Source organism: Chionomys nivalis, chromosome 8 (assembly GCF_950005125.1).
Source record: "Chionomys nivalis chromosome 8, mChiNiv1.1, whole genome shotgun sequence".
In the NCBI taxonomy this organism is placed as follows: domain Eukaryota; kingdom Metazoa; phylum Chordata; class Mammalia; order Rodentia; family Cricetidae; genus Chionomys; species Chionomys nivalis.
Genome location: NC_080093.1, coordinates 13,250,095 through 13,274,445, shown reverse-complemented (window position 1 = coordinate 13,274,445; position 24,351 = coordinate 13,250,095). Strand labels below are relative to the sequence as shown.

General features: G+C 52.3%; 1 protein-coding gene across 4 annotated transcripts in view; it reads right to left on the bottom strand.

Moving 5' to 3' along the window:
• Sh3pxd2a (SH3 and PX domains 2A) overlaps positions 1-24,351 on the bottom strand; it is a 207,517-nt gene that overhangs the window by 31,374 nt on the left and 151,792 nt on the right. For all 4 annotated transcript variants that reach the window (XM_057778865.1, XM_057778867.1, XM_057778866.1 and 1 more), the window contains one exon: positions 19,636-19,767. In XM_057778865.1, the coding sequence (XP_057634848.1) occupies positions 19,636-19,767 (132 nt within the window). The remainder of the gene's footprint in view (positions 1-19,635; positions 19,768-24,351) is intronic.

Below are 24,351 nucleotides of genomic sequence, written 5' to 3'. Positions count from 1 at the left end.
GCGTGCGTGCGTGCGTGCGTGTGTGTGTGTGTGTGTGTGTGCATGCCTGTGTGCCTGAGATTTAGTCCTAGTGACACCGCTATTTGGCTTTGATCTGGGAAGGTCTCCATCGAAAATGTGCAGATCTGATAAACTGGGCATGGTAGATCATGCCTGTAACCCTAGCACTAGCAGGCAGACGCGTGAGAATCAGAAGTTCAAGGTCATCCTTTGATGCTGCATGAGACCCGGGGGAGGAAGAAAGAAGAAAGGGAGAAATAGAGGGAAGAGAAAAAACTATGTAGATCTGGCAATATTTAGGGCCAGGTGGAGGTGGAGGTGGGCATCGGAGAGTAAAAGACGGTACCAGGCTTGGGTAGGAGCTGCAGGGCAGCAGGGCAGCAGGGTACCAGAGGCCTAGCCCTGCATGTACTAGTGGCTGATGCAAGAAATCAAAGCTACCCAGTGATCAGATCCGGGGTGAAGGGAGAATTCACACAGGAGCTGACAAGCAGACGAGGCTGGGGGTGGAGGAGACAGTCTGTGGGGGAAGGGCAGCCTGTGGGAGCATGAGCAAGGGCAGAGTGGAGGAGGCAGTGTTCATCCTGGTGACGCTCAGGATGGGGGAAGGAGACAAGGGAGATGGGGATGGAGACAGACACTGTCTCCTGTCCACCTCTGTATCTCCCACATAGGAGGTAGCTTAGAAAGGCCTGTGATCCAGCAAGGTGATGTTCAATAAAGTCGTAAAGAATATGAGCAGCACGACAGAAGTGGATGCAGGAAGGCGACATTCAAAGATGGCGGAGGAGCAGAAACTACAGGGACAGGTGTGGGTTGCTTAGACTCAGTGGGATGGTTACATTACAGTAGCAACCCTCTTTAAAAAACAATGAAGGTACCAAAAAGGATATGTCTCCTACAGTTTCTGACAAGGAGAGATGTCATTTTCTTTCTGGGTAGAGGACAGGGACCTTCTGTTCACCCCCAGGAATGGGTGCGGGACTGGACATGCTCCCTGGCTAGTAGGGACAAGTGGACCCAGGGAGAGGCAGCACTGTTGGGCACCTACGAATGCTGCCAGGGCTGGTTTCAAGGAAGGTCCTGTGAACCTTGGCTTTATCCACCACCATCGGTAGTCTCAAGATGCCGAAACAGTAGCAAGGCCGGGGGACATAAAATGTGAGGGCCTCAGCTTCCAAGGAAGAAAGAGGTAAATCCCAGAGCAGAAAGTGGTGATTTCAATGATGGTCATGGAATCGGTAACACAGGTTCCCCAGGGGATGCCCACTAGGGACACGAAGGAGTTCTATAGACAAAGCAAACTACACTGAACAGAGCAGAAGAAGGAAGGGGTTCTGATAGCCAAGCAACCTGCTAACCTGGTTGGTTGGGCTGTGCCAAAGCCCAGGCTTCTGGGCCCTTGAGTCTGGGTGATTCCCCCAGCTTCTGGGGCTGCAGGACTGCAGGAGTCCCAGTTGCCGGCTGGCACATTTACAGAGGGCCAATAGGAGCCTGTCCTGCTGATGTTTTAATTATCACGGGGTGAGGACATACATGCTGTGTTGGTGGCACCATCTAATTTAGAAGAAGCTGTGCCAGGGCCAGAAGCCGGGGGGAGGGGTCTAAACAGATGGCAGTGACAGGTCAGAATCTCACAAGATGTTAGGTATTAAATGCAGGGATGAAAAGGCACAGCCTCATACAGGGGCCATTGCTCTTTGGACCTGGTGGAGGGTGAAGGATGCTAGTTTTGGGACGTGGCTCAGCAGCTGGGAGTATATACTGCTCCTGTAGAAGATCTGAGTTCGTAGCCCATGAGATGGGCAGCTCAGAACCGTCTGTAACTCCAGTTCCAGGATATCTGATGTGTCCAGCCCCTGTGGGTACATGCACACAAGTGTGCATACCCATATACAGACCCCCCATAACTAAAAAATAGTAAGAATAAATACGTCATTATACCAAGGGATAAGGGTACAGCCAAACTGGAAGAATGCTTGCCTAGCATTCAGAAAGCTCTAGATTCAATCCCCAGCACTATAAAACCAGGCACGAGGAACACTCCTGGGACCCCAGCACCTGGAGGTGGAAAGCTTCAGAAGTTCAAGCTCATCCTCGGCTACAAAGAATCTGAGTTCACTCTAGGATCTAAGGAACTCCATCTCAAAAAATGAAAATACAACAAAATCTTAGGAGAAAGCTGGGACTATACAGGGCAAAGGAGGGCGCTGGCAACAGGAGGGAAAGCCCTGCCTCCCAGTCTGAGGTCCCAGGCTGTCTTGGGAAAGGGTGGCATGTACAGTGCACAGCTACGTGGGCCGCAACAGAACTGGCACCTGGGTCTGACTTGATGGACTTCCATCCAGCTCTCTGTCAGACTCTCCAGCCATTCGCTCCTTTATAGCGGAAACGAACAAGAACTCTGGTTCCCAGGCTTCTGAGGCAAGCACCTTTACGTGCTGAGTAGGCGATCTCAGCAGTCATGATGTTTCTGTGTCCTACCCCCACAAACTCTATCTCACAGATAAAACCAATCATTTTCTGACTCTTCTCTGCTCCACTAATGCCTTCAAGCAACCCAGTCTCAAAATAGTCAAAGGTGTGACTTTTGTCCCATCAGCCCCACCCCCAAGTCACATCTAAGCCCTGTGACAGGGTGAGGCAGGGACGCCCAGACCAGGACAAGATCCACACCCAAGAGCTTTGTCAGCTAGCAGTGACCTAGGATCAGCATCCCTAGACCTCAGATGTCCCAACGCCACACCGCATCTTTGCCATATCCCACAACTATGTATTCTGTAGCTGGTAGAATACCAAGACACGTGCCACCTAACAACGGGGACAAATTCTGAAAGAAAAATGTATTAAGACTTCCCTGTATGAACAGCGTAGAACGTACTCAAAAAGTACACCTAGGTGGCCTTAGCTCAGCTACCTGAAGGCGTCTTGTGACATAATCAGGAGATGCTATAAATGTCAAGTATGAGACCACTAACAGCATAACACAGCAGACTGTTTTAGGCTTTTAAAAAAACTATATAAATAGGAGTACATACTAAAACAATGTTAAAAACTACAGTATAGTAAATATGTTAGTATCGTGGTCGTTCATTGTTACATAGTACATACTGGGCATAACTGTGTGAGTAATATCTTTATACAATAGACACTGAAGCTTAAATTGCTGAGTCAGACATGGTGACAACTGCTTTTAATCTCTGTACTGGGAGGGCTGAGGCAGGCGGATCTCTGTGAGTTCAAGGCCAGTTGGGGCTTCATATAAGACCCTGTTCTAAAAAATAAAACTGTTTGTTTTCTGTTCCTCTAAGACAAAGTCTCAGAATGTGGCTCAGGCTGTCCTTGAATCTGTGACCTTTCTGCCTCTGCCTCTGAATGTGGGATCAGAGCAGCGCAGGTTTGCTTACGTCAGCAAACAAGAGCTACGTTTGTTTTCCACTATGACAACACGGCAGTTCTGGCATCATGAGGAGGCAGGAACTCTTCAGTTCTGTCCTAACCTGACGGGGCCACCACAGCACAACGCTTCATCAGTAACTGAGCACTAGGGGCTGTGTGGCTGTAATTCAAAGTAATTCTTCCTTTTATTCTCAACTTCAAGGAAGAAACCTACCTCCATTTTGAATAAACAACTCAGGTCACCAGCCCCAACCCGGGGGAATGGAGGCTGAGAGTCAACTTGAACTCTGCTACAACTGAGGAGGTTGGCAGTATCCTGTTCACTCCGCTACGGAGTCACTCATTTTAGAACATCAAACCACAGAGCAGAAAGGGGCCATCCACGCCCACTGTGTGAAATAGAAATGTCACATATAGCTTCCCTGTACTGCCAAGACCACTGCAAGGGCCATGCCACAGGGTAGATGCTGTTTCCTGGGGACACACCTCATATTAGAGATGATACCTGCTTGCCAATGTCGCTGGAGGAAGAGGTTAACGGATGAGACACTTGTGAGTAGGGAAGGTTATTTGAAATTCCATGACCTGCCAGGGTTGTGGGAAGCGGGGGAGAAAGAAAACAAAATGCCTAACACTATGACAGACTTTGTTTGGCAGCGTGGAGCTGAGGCTGAGGGACTACCCTGTGCTCGTTAATTTTGGGGGGTAAATGGGCATTGCTGGGAACTGCACCTATGATTTCATTAAGCAATCTGCTACTGATTTGGTCCCCAGATGGTCTGGTTAATTTCAGCCTTTTGTTTGTTTGTTCTTTAAGATTTTCTGAGCTTGAGTCTGCGTAGGTGTGTGTCTTGGGCATGCAGGTGCCTTTGGAGGCCTGAAGAGGGTGTCAGATCCCCTGGAACTGGAGTCACAAGTGGTTGCGAGCCATCTGGTGTAGGTGCTGGGAACGGAAGGTGGGCTTAGGTCCCTTGGAAGAACAGCAAGTGCTCTTTCCAGTACCTAAGAAGGACACATGGATGCAAATGGATATGAATTCCCTTCTCCGTTGCTAAACACAGAAGTTTCCTGGCCTTAGAGCTGCATAGGTTTCTAAGAGTTGTAACCTCCCTCCCAACTGGGGCCAGCCTCTCTTCAATTGGGCAAAAATAAAACGGGGGCAGTTGTAACTTTAAAGGCTGTCTCCATAAACAAAACAAACCCACTCTACAATTTGTTGAGGGCATTCCTCCCTCCAAACCCTCCTTATTTAATTTCTGGGGAATTTTAAATAGAGGGCTCGCAAACATTCTGCACCCCCTGACGTCAACGACTTTCTGACAGCGTGGATTCCTCTGCGTGGTGTGGGGAGCGGCCGCTGCCGATGCCCATGCTTTTCCAGGCTCCTTTCCCAGTTGGAAACTGGGAGCCACTGGTGTCACCCTAGTATACTGTGGGGCAGGGAGGGCGCCCAGGAGAAAGTGTCCCACTTGGGGTCCTTTAAACTCTGCAGTTCCCCAAGTCCTCAAACAGCCCACCAAGCTATCTGAGCAACACCTGCACTAGTATTTGCTTGAGCTGACAACCTAAAAAAAGGTAAATATACTTTTCAGAACGACGTTTTCCTGCGCCATACACCGAATGGGATGATAGGTGATAACTGGGAAACACATCCAGCAAAGCCTTCAAGTTCAAAGGCCCAGCCAAGGTGCTGACACTGCAGGGGCCCAGTGCACACTTTCTCCTTCCCCCATGAGTGAAGGGAAAGTGAGGGGGTGAAGAACTATCCAGCAGGTGTCTAGCAGCTCACATGTACAAACTACCCTTTGGGAAACACGGATGGCCTAGAAACTACCATCTTCTGAAATATGGGAACAGATCACCTGCCCTCCTTCCTCAAAAGTTGTGCTAAGGTAACAGATGGGAACCTTGCTTCAGAAAGTGTCTGGGTTGCTGGAGGAAGGGGGCAAGTTCAGGAATCCAACAGACGCCCCCATGATATATACTGCCAGGGACTCAAATGTTGCCTACCCCAGACTGTCAGAGAAAAAGGATGGGAAGTAACTGCCACTCGGTGACTTTCTTTCTCTATAGCCACACGGGATTTAAATATCATCCCAATGTTACAGATGGGGAGATGGGAGCAGACAGCTAGCTGCACGCTGGTCCCACGCTTGCTGGTCCCTGGCTGGCTACTCAGTAGCGTGGGAGCTGAGCACTCAAATTTCATGGGCCCTTGGGGAAAGGCTTTCTGTCTTGTTCTTTTTGACCCCGTGGGTCTCAGAGTCCCCAATTGTGTTAGTTTCCCTGATTCGCCACTGTGTTCAGGCCCTGACCTTCAAGCCACCCCTCCGTGAAGTTCTGTGACTCCCCACCAGCTTGCTCCCTGGCTGACCTGATGTTTGAGTTGAGTGCACCCCCAGCTAGAGCAAGGGATCTCTGAGGACAGCCTCCTGCTGCTTGGCTGGGCATCTTGTTGGTGCCCCAGCTTGGCTTGGGTGTTTTGGATGGAGAAGGGGCTTAGTATGTGGTTGTTGAGAACACAATGCAATGAGAGATCGGCATAGGCTTCTCCCACCTCTGATTTCTGCAGCCACCTTCCCTCTCTCAAGCCCAGCTGCTGTGGTCCGGGTAAGCTGGTGCCGGGCTGGTTGTCCTCAGCCCCCACCACTCTAGGCTAGCGCCTCCTGGCTGGTGAGAATGGAGTGCAGGTATTCTTTGGCATTTCTCCTCTCATTCTCCAATGCTGGAAAGTAACGGACAGCACCCCCCCTCTCCCTGGGGATCTGCTTTTGGGAACTGAAGTAGAGACTATTATTGTTGGCTGTCTCACTGGCCCTAGGACATGACGGAGGCAGACGCTCCCATCCTCGAGAGCTGAAGCCCCTGCAACCTGCCGGTGAACCCACCTGGAACATTTATACTTGGGTCTCTCCTGTCACAGGAACAGAGATGCAAAGTTCAGGGAGGCCTGGAGGCCGCTCACCGGGGATGGTTAAGGGATTGCCCATCCGAGGAAGCCATGCAGTCCTGGCCACAGCCTCCACTGGGACCATGTGCACAGTGTCATGTACCAGGACACACAAAGAAGCCCCCTTAATGGGTACAACTTGGAGCTCTGGAGAAGGTGGCCCAGAGACCTGATTCCCTTACCCCCTGTGGACAGAGGGGAGACAGCTGTATCCAAACCAGCTTCCTTGCTGTGGTGTCCTACTCAGTGCCTAAACCACCACAGAGGGGTTACCGGGACTCTAAACCACCACAGAGGGGTTACCGGGACTCTAAACCACCACAGAGGGGTTACCAGGACTCTAAACCACCACAGAGGGGTTACCAGGACTCTGTCGAGCATATGTGATGACCTAGCACATGGCATGAATTCTCTGGCTGTCCGTACTGTACAACAGAGGTCAGAGGTCAGAGTAGCACCCCGTGCAGGATTGTGGGGCTAGAGACCACAGGAAAAGGCATTCCGCTCAATGCTTGGCATGGAGAAGGTGATTCTAGGGCCACTAGCCTGCCTTACACATAGGCTTCTCATACCCCAGTCTCCTGAAAGCCCCAGGAACTTAACCTGGCCTCTAAATCCCCTTGGAGCCTCAGAAGGGTGGTGCCGAACCAGTGAGGCTCTCTGAACTTCCGGCTCCACTTCACTTCACTTCCATGTCTCCATGGACAGGCACCAACTCAGGCTCCTGAGAATGTGTCTAATGCAGGAAAAGATCACCTCAAACCAGATATCCCCCTGGGTTAAATGATGCCCAGCTCCCTACAGACTCTTCACAGTGATTGGCCAGGCAGGGATGATAGGCACATAGGATTACCAATGAGATGGGTGCCTCTTCCAACACTACCTACACTAGAAGGGAGGGGCAACAGGAGGGACCCTCTGCTGAGGGACGGTGGGTAGCTCTCTTTCCTCTTTAATTCTCCACGAAGGCCTTTCTAACACACCTCTGTCCTGGCACACAGCAGGAGATAAAAGGCCAAGAGCAAATGAACAAAGGGGTCTATGGCTGCGGACTACATGTTTGCCTGTCTGCTTGGCTCTGGATTTCTCCATGATCAATACCTTCTCTTGAGGCAGAAATGAGGGAGGATGCTGGGAAGGTAACTGACCTGGACTGCCCTCCGTATTCTCCTCTCTCAGCTGCCAAGATGTCCTACCAACTCCGGATTCTTGGGGGAGCAACTCCATTCTAGAAATATTCTCTAGTGAGAAGGTGTAGCTAGAGTCTAACAGCAGAAAGTGGGGGACAGAGATGGGCTCTGAACATCTCTTTCCACCTGATGTGTTTTGGCAACGACAGACCCAAGACACTCCTGTCTAAGTTCCTAGCCCTCAGCCATGGCATGCTACAATTTGATTCCACAGGGAAAAAAAGCAATATTGGTAACATCACGTTGTCAGCTTAGCCTGCCCCTTACACTGGAATGCACTGTCTCTATTCCTTCCTCCTGCCTCAGCCTCCAGACCAGAACCTGCCCCGTTGGCTTCGATCTTAACCAGTTTCCCAACTGGGAACTGCGTCTACAAGGTAAGGTGGGCTGTCCTCATGGGGTTGCAGAGGTGGGGTCACTGAGGGCAGATTGGCCTGAGGTCTAGAATGTTTCTGGTTGCCGTGTCCATGTCAAGAGACTTTGACCCCACTGTAAGTGCAGACCCTCCGGATCCAAGGAGGTAAGTCTGTGTTTGCCTGTGTAATGAGGCCCGGAAGCAAGAGAACGCAAGTATTTATAAGGGAGCCAGTGAGGCAGGACCCATGGATGCTAATTCTCCTTATGCAAAGCCCAGATGACGAGCTAAACTCCCTCCCGCCTCTCCAATGACAGATGGTTACAATCCCACTCTATTGGCAACCAGGTCCACAATGCCCCCAAAATCTGCTCTGAGAGCCTGGGTAGTGTGTCACACAAAGCCATGGCTCAGCAATACTGATGCCTAGAGAAGTGGGGCAGTCATCTGAGGCTTGCCTGGGAAGTACCAGTTGAGGTGGGGGGAAAGGATGAGAAATAGCTCCCACCCCTAGGGCTAGGCTAGACTCCAATATCCCAGTGTGCTAGACAGCCATCTGACCTTCCCCATCATGGACTGTGAGCTAGGGCACACACGCAGAAAAAATGCTGGGACATTCGGATGGTGAGTGCATCCATGCTGAGGAAGCCCCAGGGTGACAGGAATGCCTCTGGGGAAGTGGGATTCCCCAGTTCACCTCAAGGAAGAATGGGGACAGCAAAATGGCTCAGGGAACTCAGGGGAGCCCTCCACAGCTGGGCCTGTGACTTGAATTCTGGCCTCTAAGGCTTTCACAGATCTTGTTTAACTTGAGAGGGTGGGGGAGGGGCCAAGGAAAACTGCATTCTTCCCCATCAAAGCCAAGAGTCTAAAGTAATACTTCTGGCTGTAAGTGATCGCAGTCTGTTTGTGATTATGGCTCCGGCTTTCTGGCAAGGCGGCCCTGGAACCCCACAGTTTTGCTGACGGGAGGGACACTCTCCCTCACTTGGGTAATCTTGTCCTCATCTGACTAAAGACATTCATCAGCCCCTTTGCTTCCAACAGTTCTCCATGGCAACTCTTCAAAAACATTATTTAAAGAGGGGGAAAAGCTACCCTGAAACCCTATCATGGAATTCTTTCTGTTCCAGGCACATCCTAGAAAATCCAAGCAGCCCCAGCTGCCCCAGCGGCTGATGTCGTCTACAGGAGACAGTGGGCACCGACCACCCTCACCCTCTGTCCACTCTCTTCCTTTCATCAAGGAGGACAATGCTCGCACACATGGGAGCCCCTTGGCTGCCACAGTAAGAGTGGCTTGGGGAAGCTCAGCTGTTCGCTCTCCGGAAATTTAATCGGCAAAGCATTTGGACTCACGAAGGCAATTCCAGAAGTGTCCAGGAGCCCGCTATCCTTGTTACAGACCCAGGGACACTCGCAGCAGTTGACCCATTTGGCAGCTGGGGAGAACTAGCTGGGGGCTGGGCAACATGGCCACTTTCCCCTCCCCGTGCCTTCCGTGTGGAGGCTGCATGTTTACCCAGGCTTGGGGGTGGCGAGCCATCTTAACTCGAAGGGTCTCCACACCATGGGGACAAAGAGGCTACTTCTAGTTCAGTTGATTCAGAGCACAATGGTCAGGGAACTGGGGAGCTCTGTGGCCACTGCTGACCCCCTCTACCCCTCAGAGAAGGGCAGCTAGTGTTCTAAGGGACAAAGTGACTGGGAGCTGAGCTGAGAGCCCACACTGACCAAGATCGTCTTATGCAAAGCCTGGTAATCCTTCCTGAATGGCTCTACAACTCCACGCATTAACAGGACACCCTGAGCACTGTGCCAAGTGGCAATGCCTTGGCCCAATGCCTCGGGCAAGAAGTGGGTGTCTGGAGCTGGCACGCAAGCGGCACCAGGCTGGAGAGAGGTTAGTTGGTCAAGCCAGCCATGTAGTAGCCTATAGTTGATGTTGTAGGAGCTGGCTGGTACAGGGACCTAAGGCCCTGCGTTCTTGTCACACACACTTGCTATCTGTCTCCTCCCATTAAAGCAGCACAAACCAGCCAATCAACAGCCCAAACCTGTGAGCACAATGAGCCATGGGCAGTCCAAGGCCCTAGGAGAACAGGAAACACATGAGAAAGACAGAGTGTCCAGGAGTGCCAGGATGGGATACCTAGCCAACTGCAACAGAGACCTTCTTGAGAGGAAAGAGGCTGCAGGGGCCAAGTCTGGGTTTGAGGGGGACTCAGTGATGTAGGATTCCCCTCTGTATGTTGGGATTGGCATTAATGAAGAAAGAAATCTGTCCTGAGCCCCAGATAGGGCAGAACTCAGGCAGGTTGGGAAAACTAAACTGCATGCTGGGAGAAAGAACGGCAGAGTCAGAGAGAAGCCATGTAGCCCCCCACAGGAGACAGATGCCGAAGTTTATCCGGTAAGCCACAGCCATGTGGCGATACACAGATGAATGGAAATGGGTTAAATTAAGATGTAAGAGTCAGTCAATAAGAAGCTAGAGCTAATGGGCCAATAAGGTTTCTGTGTGATTATTTCGGGGCTGAGAAGCTGGGAACCAACAAGCGGCCTCCTTCAACAACTCAGGCAGCCATGGTCAGCACCACCACATCTTCTGGAGCTTAACTCCAGAGCCTAAGCTAGACAGGAAAGCCTGCATTTTCAGGCTACATGTGCAGACCTGAGAGAAGAACAAGACTGAATGCACAGGGCTGGGAGGTGAGTTTAAAATCTAGCTTCAGCCACAGTCTAAAGGGCCCAGTTGGCAGGAAGAGTGGCCAGGAACCCTGTTCCCGTCCGCTGACAGCTGTTACATTACTTCTGGGACTTTAGAAGCTGGCCCCTCAGTACCGAAGGCCCGGAGTCATGAGGCAGCCCTGCCTGCCTCCTCTCTGCACAGCAGGGAGTAACTTCCTATTTGATATCACACGACAGGCCCCTCCAGCCTACTTACCACAGCTAAACTCAGCTTTAGTGGGCAACCTCCTTCTTTTAGCCCTGGTTCCACCTATTCAGTATGCATGCAACACCGGACTCCTCTCTCCTTACAAGTTGCTGCCTCTCCTTGTTCAATATGTACCATCTTCAGAAGCCGTCCCTCCACCCAGTCCAGCACTGTGCCATCCTGAACCCTAGCCTCCTGGGGTTGACATCACCTTGCTTTGGGCCTTATATGGGGGGGTGTAACTAGCTCACAGTATCTGGGATATAGATAGAGAACCTCAGGATGTCACTGTCAGCAAGGGCAAGCAAGACAAGGGCACAGTTTCTTGTCCACAGCTCTACTCCAGCCCTATGCATGCCGTGGGTCACACAGTAGGTTCTTTTCCACACTTGTCCACCACTCTATTCCAGTCCTATGCATGCCGTGGTTCTCCACGCCTGTTGACTAACCTGCCCGCCTGCTATGGAAGCAGGATTTCCCTGAGGACTGAGGGCAGGAGGAGAGGAGAGGATGGAGGACCTACGCCAATGATATGGGGCTGTAAGAGGGGCTGGGATGGTTCTGTTTGGTTACAATAGTAAAAGGCAACATGGACTGGAGGTACCTGGACTAGTGCCGGGCGGCACAGCTCAGACCCCATCCAAACCCCTCCAGAAGGACCTGGGGAGCCGAGATGAGGGAACCCACACTTTCTCCATTCTCCTAGAGTCTCTGCCCTAAGATCTCTGCTTCTTAGCTCTTTGTAGTACGGGGAGCTTACACAGCAAAGTCCTCTGGGGTTTGGCCTTTCAAAGAAGCACAATCCATGCTGCAAGCACTCAGGCTCCCAACCCTAGGCAGACAATGGCCCATGGCGCTCACGTCTTCCTTCCTTGCTGTGCAACCTTGGGACACGTTACCTCACTTTTTTGGACTTCAGTTTCGTCCTTAGAGAGAACACCAAGCTCCACCCTGCCTTTTACCAAGGGGTTTTAAAAATCGCCCGGTTTCCTATCCTGTGAAACTTAAAATATTATGATTCAGAAAGAGCACCTTGGAAAAAGCTCAAACTCCCCAGCTAGCTGGCAGGAACAGACACTTCCCCAGGTGGCCTTGACCTCTCTGATGATGATTCCCAGCAGGCATCTGAGAGAACAGACGTACAGACTTCTGGCCACTTGGGTTTCAAGACATGGAAAGCCAACAGTGGCCGTGGCAATGCGGGGGACCAGACCACGGGAGAGAGAGACATGGCCATGGTGAATCAGCTTTGGACCCGGCATGGTTTGCTTGCTTTACTGCTAGTCTTTGGCGGACTGACTTGGAGTTTGGCTTTCTCTTACCCCCTGGTGCTCCTGGGCCACTTCCCCACAATCCAGTCCAATAAAAAGCTTGAGAGAAACAAATGAATTTTAGCAGGGGCCTGAGAGATGCCCAACTCGGAAGGGAGCTACAGAGCATGCGCTGAGACAGTGAAACCCAAACAATAGTTTCATGAACTCAAGCTACAGGAACCAGAGTTTCCCTCCATGTGGGGGGATTCAACAGGATCCAAGATGGGGAGCTTCAGGGAACACTGACTCCCACAAGACTTTTCAGGGCATATAAACTAACTGGGTCACCCTGGCTGTTCCCCACCTTAAACTAGGACTCTTGGTCAGCACTGGACATCAGAGGATGAGGTTATGGAATCTAGAAAGATGCAGATAGGAACGAAGGTGGTTACCGTGGGCTACCCTCAGTTACCACCACAATGATTACCAAAAACCCAAGTGCTGAAGTGTGTAATATCCAGCATCCCCAGGGTAAGCTGGGGAAAGTGGCAATTTCTCAACCCAAATTCCCTGAGGTTCTGACAAATTATACTCCCCAGAAAACATGTGCCCTGCACTTAGCTAAAGCCCATTACATAAGATCAGAGGGCATGTGGGAAGGGCTTCTCCCAAGACATCAGCCAGGAGAATGAGACCTGCCACTTCCCTGGGGACAAAGGCAGTATGTACACGTGGGGAGGTGGGCAGGGTCTCCAGGGCTGTCCACTCACAGGCAAGAGTCAGGCCACCTCTGTCTACAGAGACAGCATCAGGTGAGGGTGACCGGCTGCTCTACCTGTCCAACCTGAGCAGGGTAGAAGGAAAAGTCCAGCACCCTTGCGCTGCCCTGTTGGGAACCACAGCTGGTGCCCGGCATGTGGCTGGCAGCGCTTGGTGCTGACAAGCTCTTGGATGCCTTCCTGACAACAGCCATGGTACACATAGCTTGAGGAAAGAACTATTTCCTTGTCTGCCCCCCGCCCTGCTCTAGCTGCCCTCCTCGAGAGCCAGGAAGACGGGTTCGCCCTGCTTACCACAGCCTATGGCTAACTTCCACATGGGGTGCCTATTCCCTGCTTGGTTGCCCTTCCCCCAGCACCTCTGCTCTGCCCCACAACACACCACCGTGATGGTCAGTGTGGTGGTACTCCATGGCGGCCCTCCTCTCTGCCAGCCTTGTACGAAGCATCCTAACAGGAGGCATCTGCTCTCAGGTCGCCAGCAGGAGTTCGGCTTCTGTCACAAGCCCTTCTTTTATGTCCACAGGCTGGGGACAAGAACAGCTGTGTAAGTAAGAACTCCAAAGAAGGCAGCTCTAGCAGGTGCTGTCCTAACCTCACGGGCAATGATCCCTCTGCTGCCCTCTGCCCCACAGACCCTCAGAGCTGAGACAGAACCAGAGTAACCCACTGTCTGGCCAGGAAACTGGCCCAAGAGGGTAAACCGTGCCACGGGTGGACCAGTCTGGCGCGGTTTTGTTTGAGACAGGATCTCATATGGCCAAGATCAGCCTCAAAATTGCTATGCAGCCAAGGATGACCTTGAGCTTCTGATTCTCCTGTCTCTACCTCCCAAGGGCTGGGATTACAGCTGAGATTACATCGTATTCTATGGTGCTAGGGGTCAAATCAGGGCTTTGTGCATGCTAGGCCAACACTGCTCTCTAAGCTACAGCTCAAGTTCCCAGAGTCCTGTCTGTGCTGTGACACACTGGGCACTTGCTGTGGTTCTGGGTCTCAACATGTAGCCCTTTTGAACCAGAATGTTCCAACTCTAATTTCAATATTCCAGCTGTGGCAGGGGCTACACAGTTGTTCCTGTTTTATAGGTAAGGAAATGGTACTTGGAGGACCCAAGAAACTTTCCAAGGGCCACAAAGCAACCGCCTCAAAATCACAGCCAGGTTTACCCAACCTGAAGTCTAATGTTTTTGTTAGGAGGCTATTTTGCAATTGCAGCAGCAAGACCTCTTTCCCACGGTGAACAGGCTGGGCCGAACGGCCCCAGGCTCACTTGCTCAGGGATTTACGCTCTCTGGTCCTCTCTTCGGGAAGTGAACACACTGCATACCAGAGACGGCCTTGGACCAGGATGGACTTAGGAACTGCTGATTAGGCAAATACAGCAGGGACACACACGCGCATTTAGGAAGGGACGAGCTATCAGAGAGCAAGGCTTTCGGATGCTCCTACAGGGCCGTGTGAAGGCCAGACATACCTACAATGCAGGCTGATTCAGGGAGCTTCACTCCTACAAGGCTGTTTTGATAGTTCACTACTCGGCAGTGCCTCTGGCAATAAACTTTCCTCTCCAGAAACGGCCTCGCCTGTCTTTACTGGGATGTCCACTTCCTATGGCTGGAAGTCTGGGGCGGCATTCAGGTCGTTCCTTAGTCAAGCGTAGTCTAAGCACACAACTTAGAAGCTAAACAGAGACAACTTAAGATAGCGGAGAGTCATAAAGAAAGCTATGCCAAGTGGGGGAGATGGAGCAGTGGGTGGGGTAACACTGAGCACAGCCACTGGAGTGTCATCTCCAGGGCCCACACAGTAGGAGAGCAGCAACTCCCACGTGTCATCCCCCAGCCTCTGCATGCACACTGTGGCATGAATGCCCCTGCAACCCTAAGAAATAAATGTAAGTCAAAAAATTAAAGCTATCCCATCCTCCCAATACAGCCCTCATCTTAAGTGCTAGACTTTCCACACCCATTAGACAGAGACATTATGGGTGTATAAACAATTATCACAGTACCTGGGACAAAGGAAGTACTCGAGCATCATAAAATAACAGGGAGTAATTAATGCATGCCCTGTACAGTGTGTTCCCCCTTTATAAAGTCTGTGTGGTACATACCACTGCCCCCTTTTATTCTGAAGAGCTAGAGAGACGGCTCAGCAGGTAACGGCACATGCTGCTCTTACGGAAGACCTCGGTTCAGTTCCCAGCACCCATATACTATCTGTAACTCCAGTTCTAGGGAATTTGATGTTCTCTTCTGACCTCTGGCAGGTACCAGGCATGTGTGTGATACTCATACATATGTGCAGGCAAACACTCAGATACACAAAATAAAATAAGTTAAAAAAAATTTTTTAGCAAATTGTTTATTTCTAATGTCAGGGTAGCATTGGTTTTCCTTCCTTCCTTCCTTCCTTCCTTCCTTCCTTCCTTCCTTCCTTCCTTCCTTCCTTCCTTCCTTCTTTCTTTCTTCCTTCTTATAGTGCTGGGGTAAAATTCAGGCTTTGAGCATGCCAAGGAAGTACTCTACCACAGAGCAACATCTGAAACCCAGTACTTGAATTCTAGCCTCTTGGCCCTCTCTGCTTCCATACACAGCCTCCCAAGTAAAATAGTTACAGATACCATGACAAGAATTAGTTAAAATGTCTGTTCTCAGGCTGGACCACCTGAGTCTGACACCTGATTCCCATAATCCCAAGTGGAAGCAGAAAACAAACCAGTTTGGGGAAACTGGTGCTCTGACCACCACATGAATGCCATGTGATCCCCACCCCCCACAAACACACACACTCTGAGGGGGTAGGGCAGAGACAGTCAAAAAAGGGAAGAGCAAGGTTTCCCAGTCCCAGCCTCCCAAAGGCTGGGATTCATGCTTTTCTCTTGGTTTCCGTGAGATTTTCCCATAGTCTTTCAATCATCTCCAGAAAAAGCTAGAGGACTGACTTTCCAGGTTTTGGTCAGAGATCAACTGGACTAAGCACTGGTTTGGAGGGTAAAGCACCCCAAGGATTAGCTTTCTCGTGGGGAGAGTGGGGACAAAGGAGTTCAAAACCCTTGTTTTCAAGGAAGCATCAGAACCCTCAGGATATCACGGCAATACCAGGAGATAAAAGACTCAGAGGACAAAAGCTGAGGCAGGAGAAATTCTGTTGACTCACCTCCACACTCCCTGCCCTGGCTGCAGTCTCGGAAGGAAATAATCCTGGAAAGCTGCAGGCAGCTTCTCTTAGCACAGAAACCAGCAACCAGGACCCTGACGTCACCTGCCCGCAGACGTCACGCCAGCCATGCCTGCCAGAAGGGGCAGCCAGTGCAGGTCTTTGAGACACAAGAATGTCTTATAAGGAGGCTCAGGTCAAGGGTCAAGGCGTTTCCATAAAGAAACAATGGCTGTTACAGGCCTTGGCGTGGCTTGCTGGATGTTGTATCTTTCTGCTCCATGTGTCCTACTGACCAGTAGACGGTGAGCCTTCCTACATGGGTTCTTTCTGTTTGATCAAAAAGGTGCTTGCGACTTCTACCCAGATATGTGCTCCTTGAGATGGGCTATCCTTATCCATCACCGTCTTGAGACCTTCTCAACTGATACCTGCCTCCAAGTTCAAGCGATCGACTTAATCACTAACACCGCGCTACCTATGAACAACGTGCCGGCAGGATCCCAGGATGATCATCTTGATGGGTCCATGACTCCGATCCACCTGTCACCAACACACACTTTTACCCACTCCACACTTAAGATCAGCGCATCTCAGCCTCCTCGGGGTCTTTTCGGAGAGAGAGCCCTCAGCTTTTGGATTCTAAGAATCATCTAAACTCTTTGTCACTTTGGCTACCAAATGGTAAATTGCCTTTTATTATGTAGGATTATTCCATGGAGCTGGTACAATTATCCTATTCCAGTATGGGGTTTGGGCCTGGCGCTTACTGTCTATGGACTTGGTGACTTTCTAGGCAGATTTCCTTTGATGGGTGACAAAGTGCTGCTGGCATGTCAACATCTCTCATCACCTTGTGGCTGTGGTCCAGGTCACAGGGGGTCTTTGACAATCAGGCAGAGCCAGAGGCTTCTGGGTCTCTCCATGGACCCTCCATCGGAGTGGCTCCCAGCTAAGGGAAAGGGCACACAGGCAGAGGCCTGCCCCAAATGGCACACAGGGAGGCCTGGGGGATGGTACTCACTGGGGCTGCAGCCCAACAACACCAGTGGAAATGTTGCGACACCCTCACCATGTCCCAGGTCAAAGGCATCACAATTGGGTCTTTGTTCCAGAGTTCTGAAGCCTCACTCACCACTCCTTCCAAAATCATCTCACAGTATGCACACGGCTCACCTACAGGGCCCCCACAGTCCAGCCTCTGGGTTCTTCACCAGAGAATTACCTCCCAGGAGCTGAAGTCTGACCATCTAGCCTTCTCCTCCTTACCCTGTGTCTCTCATTAAGCTGTTTGTCCATCCCAGCCATGCTGATTTCAGATGGGCAGACAGACAGGTAGCGACAGTACTCCAGATCCTTGTTCAGACACACGTGTAGCTACGCAGCTATCTCCACAAACCATGAGAACAGCAGAAAAGCCACAAATAACAGAAGTTCAGACACAAGGCAGCCTCCACTCCAAGCAGCCACAAGGCTACGCCATGTTACAGAAGGAATAGGTAAGGCCTGGCGGAGTGACGGGTCCTGAAGTTACCCCGCGCTCTTATAGGGTCTCTGTGCTAGCCGGGGGCCGTTCAGGGATGAGTAGCAGGGGCAAGATGAAGCCCCTGTACAGCCAAAGGAACTATGCAGGAAAGCAGGTTTCTAAGCCTAAGACAGACGCACATCTCCGAGTTCTCCTTCCTTCACCCTTAGGCAAGAGTGTATGTATTCTAAGGGTTACACATACATGATGGAAAGGGGAAAGGTAACTGAGTCCCCAGAGTCCTTTCTAACTTTTATTTATTTTATTATTTTTTGAGACAGGACCTTACTATTTAGCCTTAGGTGGCCTCAAACTCCAGACAGTGCCTACCTCTGCCTCCTGAATGCTAGGATTAAAGACATGTGCCACCATGCTCAGCCTGGAATGGTGTACCAGGACTCTCGCTGGCCAATGGCTGACTGACCCCAGGCTCAGAGACTCACGACCTCCTGCTACTCTGGGTCACACAGTGGTGGTGTGGCAGGTACATGTGGCAGCGGGCAAGTCCCCAGGGAAGCCCTTCTTGAAAGAACTGACCTTGCATTCAAAAGCGATCTCCTGCCTTTAAGAGGAGCAGGCTCCCAAGAAAACAAACTTTCCTCCCCTGTTGTCTCTCATTCTGTGGTGAGAGATCCAACAGACCTCCCCCCCATGGGGCCTCAGGGCCTTGGGGCTCCCAGAGCCAGCCCCGTGAGACAATAGCATGACGCGGCAAAGTTACACAGGAAGGGAACCAGGGAACCAGGTCTGATACCAGGTCATGTTCTGTCATGCGTGCCATGTCCCTGCCAACCATCCATGCACAAGGACGGAGCCTGAGTTCTAAGTGATCAGGAAGATGACAGCCTCAGGATGGGGAGTCCAGTCTGTGCTCACATCACAGCCCTGTGCTGGGGAGTCGGGTCCCCTAGAATGTCCAAAGAGATTTCTTTTAGCTTCTCTGCAGCCACCTAGAGGCATTCGCATTCAGAAGTTTGGGAGCACTGTTTTTGACCTCAGGATACTTGCTTCTGCCCAGCTCTCTGTGCCTCAGTCATTCTATCTACAGAATGGGCACAGTGACCCACTGAACTGCTTTCCTTTTGAAATATCAGATGGAAGAGAAGACGAATGCCCTCCCTTTTGAAGGGCCCACAAACGCAATCCGGGGTGCCACAATCCGGGGTGCACCTATGCCCAGGGCCTGCCTCCAGCAAACCAAAACTGAAACCAAAACAAGATCCTGAATCCTCTCAAGCCCTGGCAGGGGCTTCCAAGCCTGCAGGGGAGGCCACAGTTCCAAGGACCTTCCAGCCCTTCAGGGAGCCCAGGAGCTGCAACAGGGGACTGACAGACTTGTTCCCTGTTCCCTCTATCTGCAGTATCTTTTCTTGCCAAGAATACCAAGGGGGACTTCAGTCCACTCTTCAAGACTCCGGAACCCTGGCAAGCCATGGTTTGTTCCCCGTGTCAGATCCTAACGACACAGTGGTTGCTGCAGGACCCCTCCTGGCTCCAGGACCTGGCTTTATCCAGTGCTTGGGCCCTTTTCCCTGGTCCTGGTAGCTTCCAGCTCAGCAGGGGGCATCCAGCTCACTACCCATACACTGCCCAGACACAAGCCAACCTCCCGCAGGCCTGGCCCTTCCTCAGACATCTTGTCAGAGTTCTGGGGACTCTAGAACCCATTGTCATGGCCCTGTCTTCTCCACCAGCAGGCTGGGTCCTCCCACTTCTGTCTGGATCCTGGCAGACAGCTCAGCTGGGGAAGCTGTCATTGGGCACCAGAGCTACCATCTCCTCTGGGCCTCCGATGGCACGGGGCCCCTGAATTGAGCATGGATGCTTCAGCTGCCACCTTGGCCCTGCGTTAGCACAAGCTGGCTAATTAGCCTCAAGCCAGGGAGACATTCTTCCACCACCAGGCAAACTGCTGGCCTGCAGCCCAAACCAACAGGGGAACTTCAGACTTCTCGGCCCTCTCCCTGCCAGATGGAAATAACGTATAGCTGCAGAGGTGGGGGAGGAGGAAAGGAACAAAAACCCAGCAGGGCCTAGGAGCCAGGCTGGAACCAGGAGTGGACAGCCAAAGGCCAGGCACTCACCACTTTCATTCTTCTCGATGACATCTACCACCTCCCCGGCCTGGAGACTCAGCTCCGAGTTCTCTTGTTTCTTATAGTTGGACACCACCACGTACTGTTCCAGGATCATGGGCTCGGCGTTGGTGTCGGCACCTGGCGAGGGCAGAAAGCATGCGGTGAGCCAGCGGCCGGCCGTGGCCCCGCGGCCGGGGCGCCCTCTGTCCATCGCCCTCGAGGGAGGCTGCTCGGTTGCCAGCGCTGCACCGAGGAGCAGCCCGTAGCCAGGGCTCGCAGCTTGCTGGACCCCAAGGACAGGCCATATAGCAAGGCCCCACACCGGCCCGCTGCACCGCGGGGACCGGGGGACATGGGGAGCCAGGGGACGGGGGAGGAGAAGGGGGTGGAGAGAGGCAGAGTCAGGCAGAGATGGAAGACAAGGAAATTGAGGGAAAAGCCTGCTGCTGCCCGTGAAGTTAGTCACAGCCCGGCATGGGGGAGTCTGCAGCGAGCCCTGGGGCCTCCCCTCTCTCCAGACTCTCGTGCTGGCTGGGGTGTGAGAGGAGGGCCCCAAGAGCACAGTGGGCGGCCCATGAAGGCTGAGACCAGAGCACAGGAGAGAGAAAGAAGGGAGGCGAAGGGGAGGCCCAGGAGGCCTGCTGCCTCTACCCCAGCCTGTAAACCCAGAGAGAAAAGGCAGCAGGGATCCCCTCAGGAGGGAGAGGGAGAGAACTTCTCCACAGCCTAGGTCCAGCAAAGAGTCAAGAGGGTTTGAGGCCGCCAATCACTAGGGCTTACTTGCAACCCTTAAATAGAAACACATGAGACCCGTCGAATGAGGAGCTGGGGGTGGAGGCAGGGGATGGGAGGAGGGCCCAGACTGTTTACTTGAAACCCAAGAAGAAAGTCCCAGAGCCAGTGCTGGCGAGCTGAGCCCACCCCCCATCCCCCCATCCTCCCACCCCCGCCAACTTTTCCTCAAGTTCGGCTCCATTCCTGTCGTCCTGGCTTTCAGAGGGCCGGGCAGACAGCAGTGTTAGGCTTCCCGGAGGAGCTTTCCTGGGCCTCGCCGCCATCGCAACCAGCAGAGGGTGACTGGTTCCCCTTGCCTTGAGGCTCTGGGCAGTTTCAAGAGCCTCAGAATCAAAGGTGGGGGTGTATCGGAGAGAGGGTAGGTGAGCCCCGCTTCCAGAAGCAAGTTAGTTCTTTGTCCTACTTGGCTACTGAACCAGTGTGACGTTCAGGAAACAAGCACCAGGCTAGGAAGTGGACAGACAGGGTGTCCATCGCACGGTACATGGCTGGATGTGTTGTCAAATCTCTGCCTTTCGGCTGTCACCGTGGACACTCTCAAAGACAGGATGCCCTGCTAGCCTTCAATGAACCCACAGGCAGAAAATGACTAACCACCTCTTTCAGGAAGACTTCCCAGACCTCTCCACCCACAAGGGAATTCTAGTACATTTCTTATACCACGCTGGTCAGTCAGCCTGTCCTTCCCACACCAGTGGCTGAAGCCAGAGTTCAAGGTCAGCCTGGGTTGCTGGTCAAGACCCCTGTTCCAAAACCAAAACAAATGCAAAACCCTAGCAAGTTCCGCACAATTGTGTGGCCAGAGAGTTAATCCAGCGTTTCCCGTCTGCTGTGGTGCCTCAGCCCCAGACACATTCCCTCTATATGACGGGGTCTGACTCACAAGCCAGGCAGGTACAGCTCGGTTCACCTCGAGACACCCCCTCTCCCTTCCCCTTTAATTCCCAGATTAATGAGAGGTTTAGAGAAGACAGGAGATGCATGCAGTTCCCACAGCTCATACAAAGACAGTCAAACCACTTACGGTCGTTTCAATGGTTCAAGTCCACCTCTCTTCTAATTACAGAACACTCGTTTATTTCCATACACACTGTCCTTCCGACACAACGACCCTCCACTTAGGAATGGAGACTTAGCCCAGGAGCTTTTAAACCCTTCACTCTGATGCCCAGGCTTCAGAGCGCCAGCTTTGGTGGGTGGGGCCTCGGCATGACTCATTTTGCATACCCCATCCTGTCCCATGGTTCAGCTTTGCAGCCAAAAGTGAGACGCAGTGCTTAGACCTCTGGGTCCTGTGTGAAGAAGGCACTGTCAGCGTCTGTGGCCAGAGAACTCTGGGGGAGTCAAAGAAGTTCATTCTCCTGGAAAGAGAAAGAAACTTTTCTCCCACATAACGTGGGCTTTGCAGCCCCAGATGGAACCTTCGAAGGCTCAGAAGCTGAGGTGTGTGCCCCATGAGCTCACACGGGCAAAGCCCCCAGGGAGCCCCTGAAAAGCCAGAATTGCATTTCAGGCAGAAACACAACCAACAGCTGGGAAGCCCAGCATCTGCATGCAGATGTTACCAGCTTCTGCACCAGCTAGACAGACTGGGCACTGGGCGACAGGTGGCCTCCCACTGTGCCCTGGAGATTATCAGTGCCTCCACAGCACAAACCAGAAAAGGACCAGACACGGAGGGGACCTCGGATGTGAAAAACAGGAGAGGAGAATACAAGGCTAAAATGGGGGACGGGGTGGAAGTTAAGTCCTGAGAACGCCAATTATATGCAAGTCCCCATCAGGGCCCTTCTCAGTCAGTCCATACTCAACATCAAAGCAAAGCAGCATCATGCTTGGTCCTCACAGAAACTTCCACAGAGGACTCCACAGAGCCCCACGTTACACACGGTAAACTGAATGTCTCAAAGGGAAGCAGATTCCCTAAGGTCACTTAGCTGTCCCATGTCACCAAGCACATACTAACCCCTGCATCACACACAGCCTACACGTGCCATTGATGCTTAGTGTCTAGGAAGGACCCTGCCTCACGGCATCCCGGGACCCCTGGCACACCCGGTCAACACTGGAGTTTGGGATTTTTATAGATTCATACGGTCATCTCTAGCGCGTATGTCCTTTAGTGGTAGGCACTGAGTGTGAGGTCAAAGTACTTCCAGACGGATGGTGTGGCTGCTATGTGGAAGGGTCTTACCTCCCCAAGAGGGGGACAATAAATGACTGAACTGGAAGTGGGCAAAGGCGACATGAAGCTGAGGCAAGAAGGAGCAAGTTCCTCCAGGTCTGTGGCCAGACGACAAAGTAATGAGGACAAAGACGGAGTGCCCATGAGGCGACAGATATCAGCTCATTTCCAAGCCAAGAAAAACCCGAGGCAAGATTTCAAAGCGGAGAAAATCTACACACCCACAGCCCTGAAGTCTGCCTGGGAAGTTGGCTGGAGCCTCTAGTGGCTAGCAATCTGGGACTCGGGAAAGCAAAGCAAAGGGAGCCTTCTCCAGGGTCACACAGTGCAGGCAGGCTGCCACTCTTCCTGGAGACAGCTGTGCTAGCTGTGGGATTCTCTCCTCCCCACCTTCCACCCCCAGTGCAGGCAGGCTCCAGGCTCCTCCCTCTGGCATCTGCCTCTTGGGGTGTCAGCATGGCAGCAGGCACTAGGAACAGGTAACCAGATGAGAAACTGCTTGGTGATGTCATCTGGAGGGGCAGCTCTGGATCCCCTCCAAGGCAGGCAAGGCTTGGAAAATTGGGGTCTGGAGGAGTCTGCGGGAGGAGGGGGAGCCTCCTTGTGCTTGGCAGAGTGAGAGGGGTGGACCCTTCTAGAGAGTACTGTTTCCTGGGTTAGAATGGGCCTTTACAGGAGAGGAGTCCCTGGCTGGGCCTGCTAGGGTCCTGAGGATTGCTGCCCTGCTCCTGCCTCGCCTATTCCTCCAATAACCATCTGCATAGAACTCTGGGATTTCCTTTGTCAACTTAAGCTTCTAAACTAGGCCTCTGCCAAGTCATTCCCCGGCTCCCACACCTTCAATGGCTCCTCATTACTTACAGGATAAAAGGCAGATCCGAGCCAGCCTTTCCTGTGGTTGGTGCTCCCCTGCTTCCCTGCTACTCCTCCACCATTCCACGGAACATTCATGATTCAGCACCCATGATGTTCCTGTGCACACTCTTCTTCAGCAGCTCCTGCAGGCCCTGCCCCCTGCCCACATGCATTCCCCTCTCTTTTATTGCTCTCAATTCTACCCAAGCCCTTCTGCCTCTCTAGGAGACTCCCTTAGCACCCCCGTCACAGAGCGTCTTGTTCTCTCCTGGGCTTTAGGTTGGGAACGGTTTCCCAACCAGACCATGCACTCCAGACCTGACACGGTGCCACAAGACACGACCTAGACCCAATCATTGCCTGGCATTTCAAAGGCAAAAGATTAGAGTCAGGGTCCAGTCCAGTCTTGCCCTTGCTTGCTCTGTGACCCTGGGGAGGAAACTTAACCTTCTCGATTTTGGCCTCCTCATCTATGAGCAGGAACAGTATCTCAGGGGCTGTTCTGCGCCTGCACTGAAATCACAAGGCCTAAAGCCCCGAGCAAAGTACAAGCAGCTGCTTAGAGAGTAGAGCGCGGGAGACGGAGGAACCAAAGACCTCACTGCCAGGGGCAGCTCATAGCAAAAGCCACTGCCCTGGAGGGTGCAGAGGAAAGCCTAAAGCTACATTCCTGCAATACACCTCTCCTAGACCCACCTCCAGGCAGGCAGGGCCTTACCAGCAGGAGAGAGCCAGCTCAGAGCCCCCTGGTCACTGAGGGTTGGATGCCAGGCTAAGCAGCCCCAGGACCCCAATCTATTAGGATCTCTGGCATTAGCCCATCACCTCTGTGTTTCCTGTCTGACAGAATTCCCCCAGCATTCCAGAAGGGAAACCAAGGCTGGGAG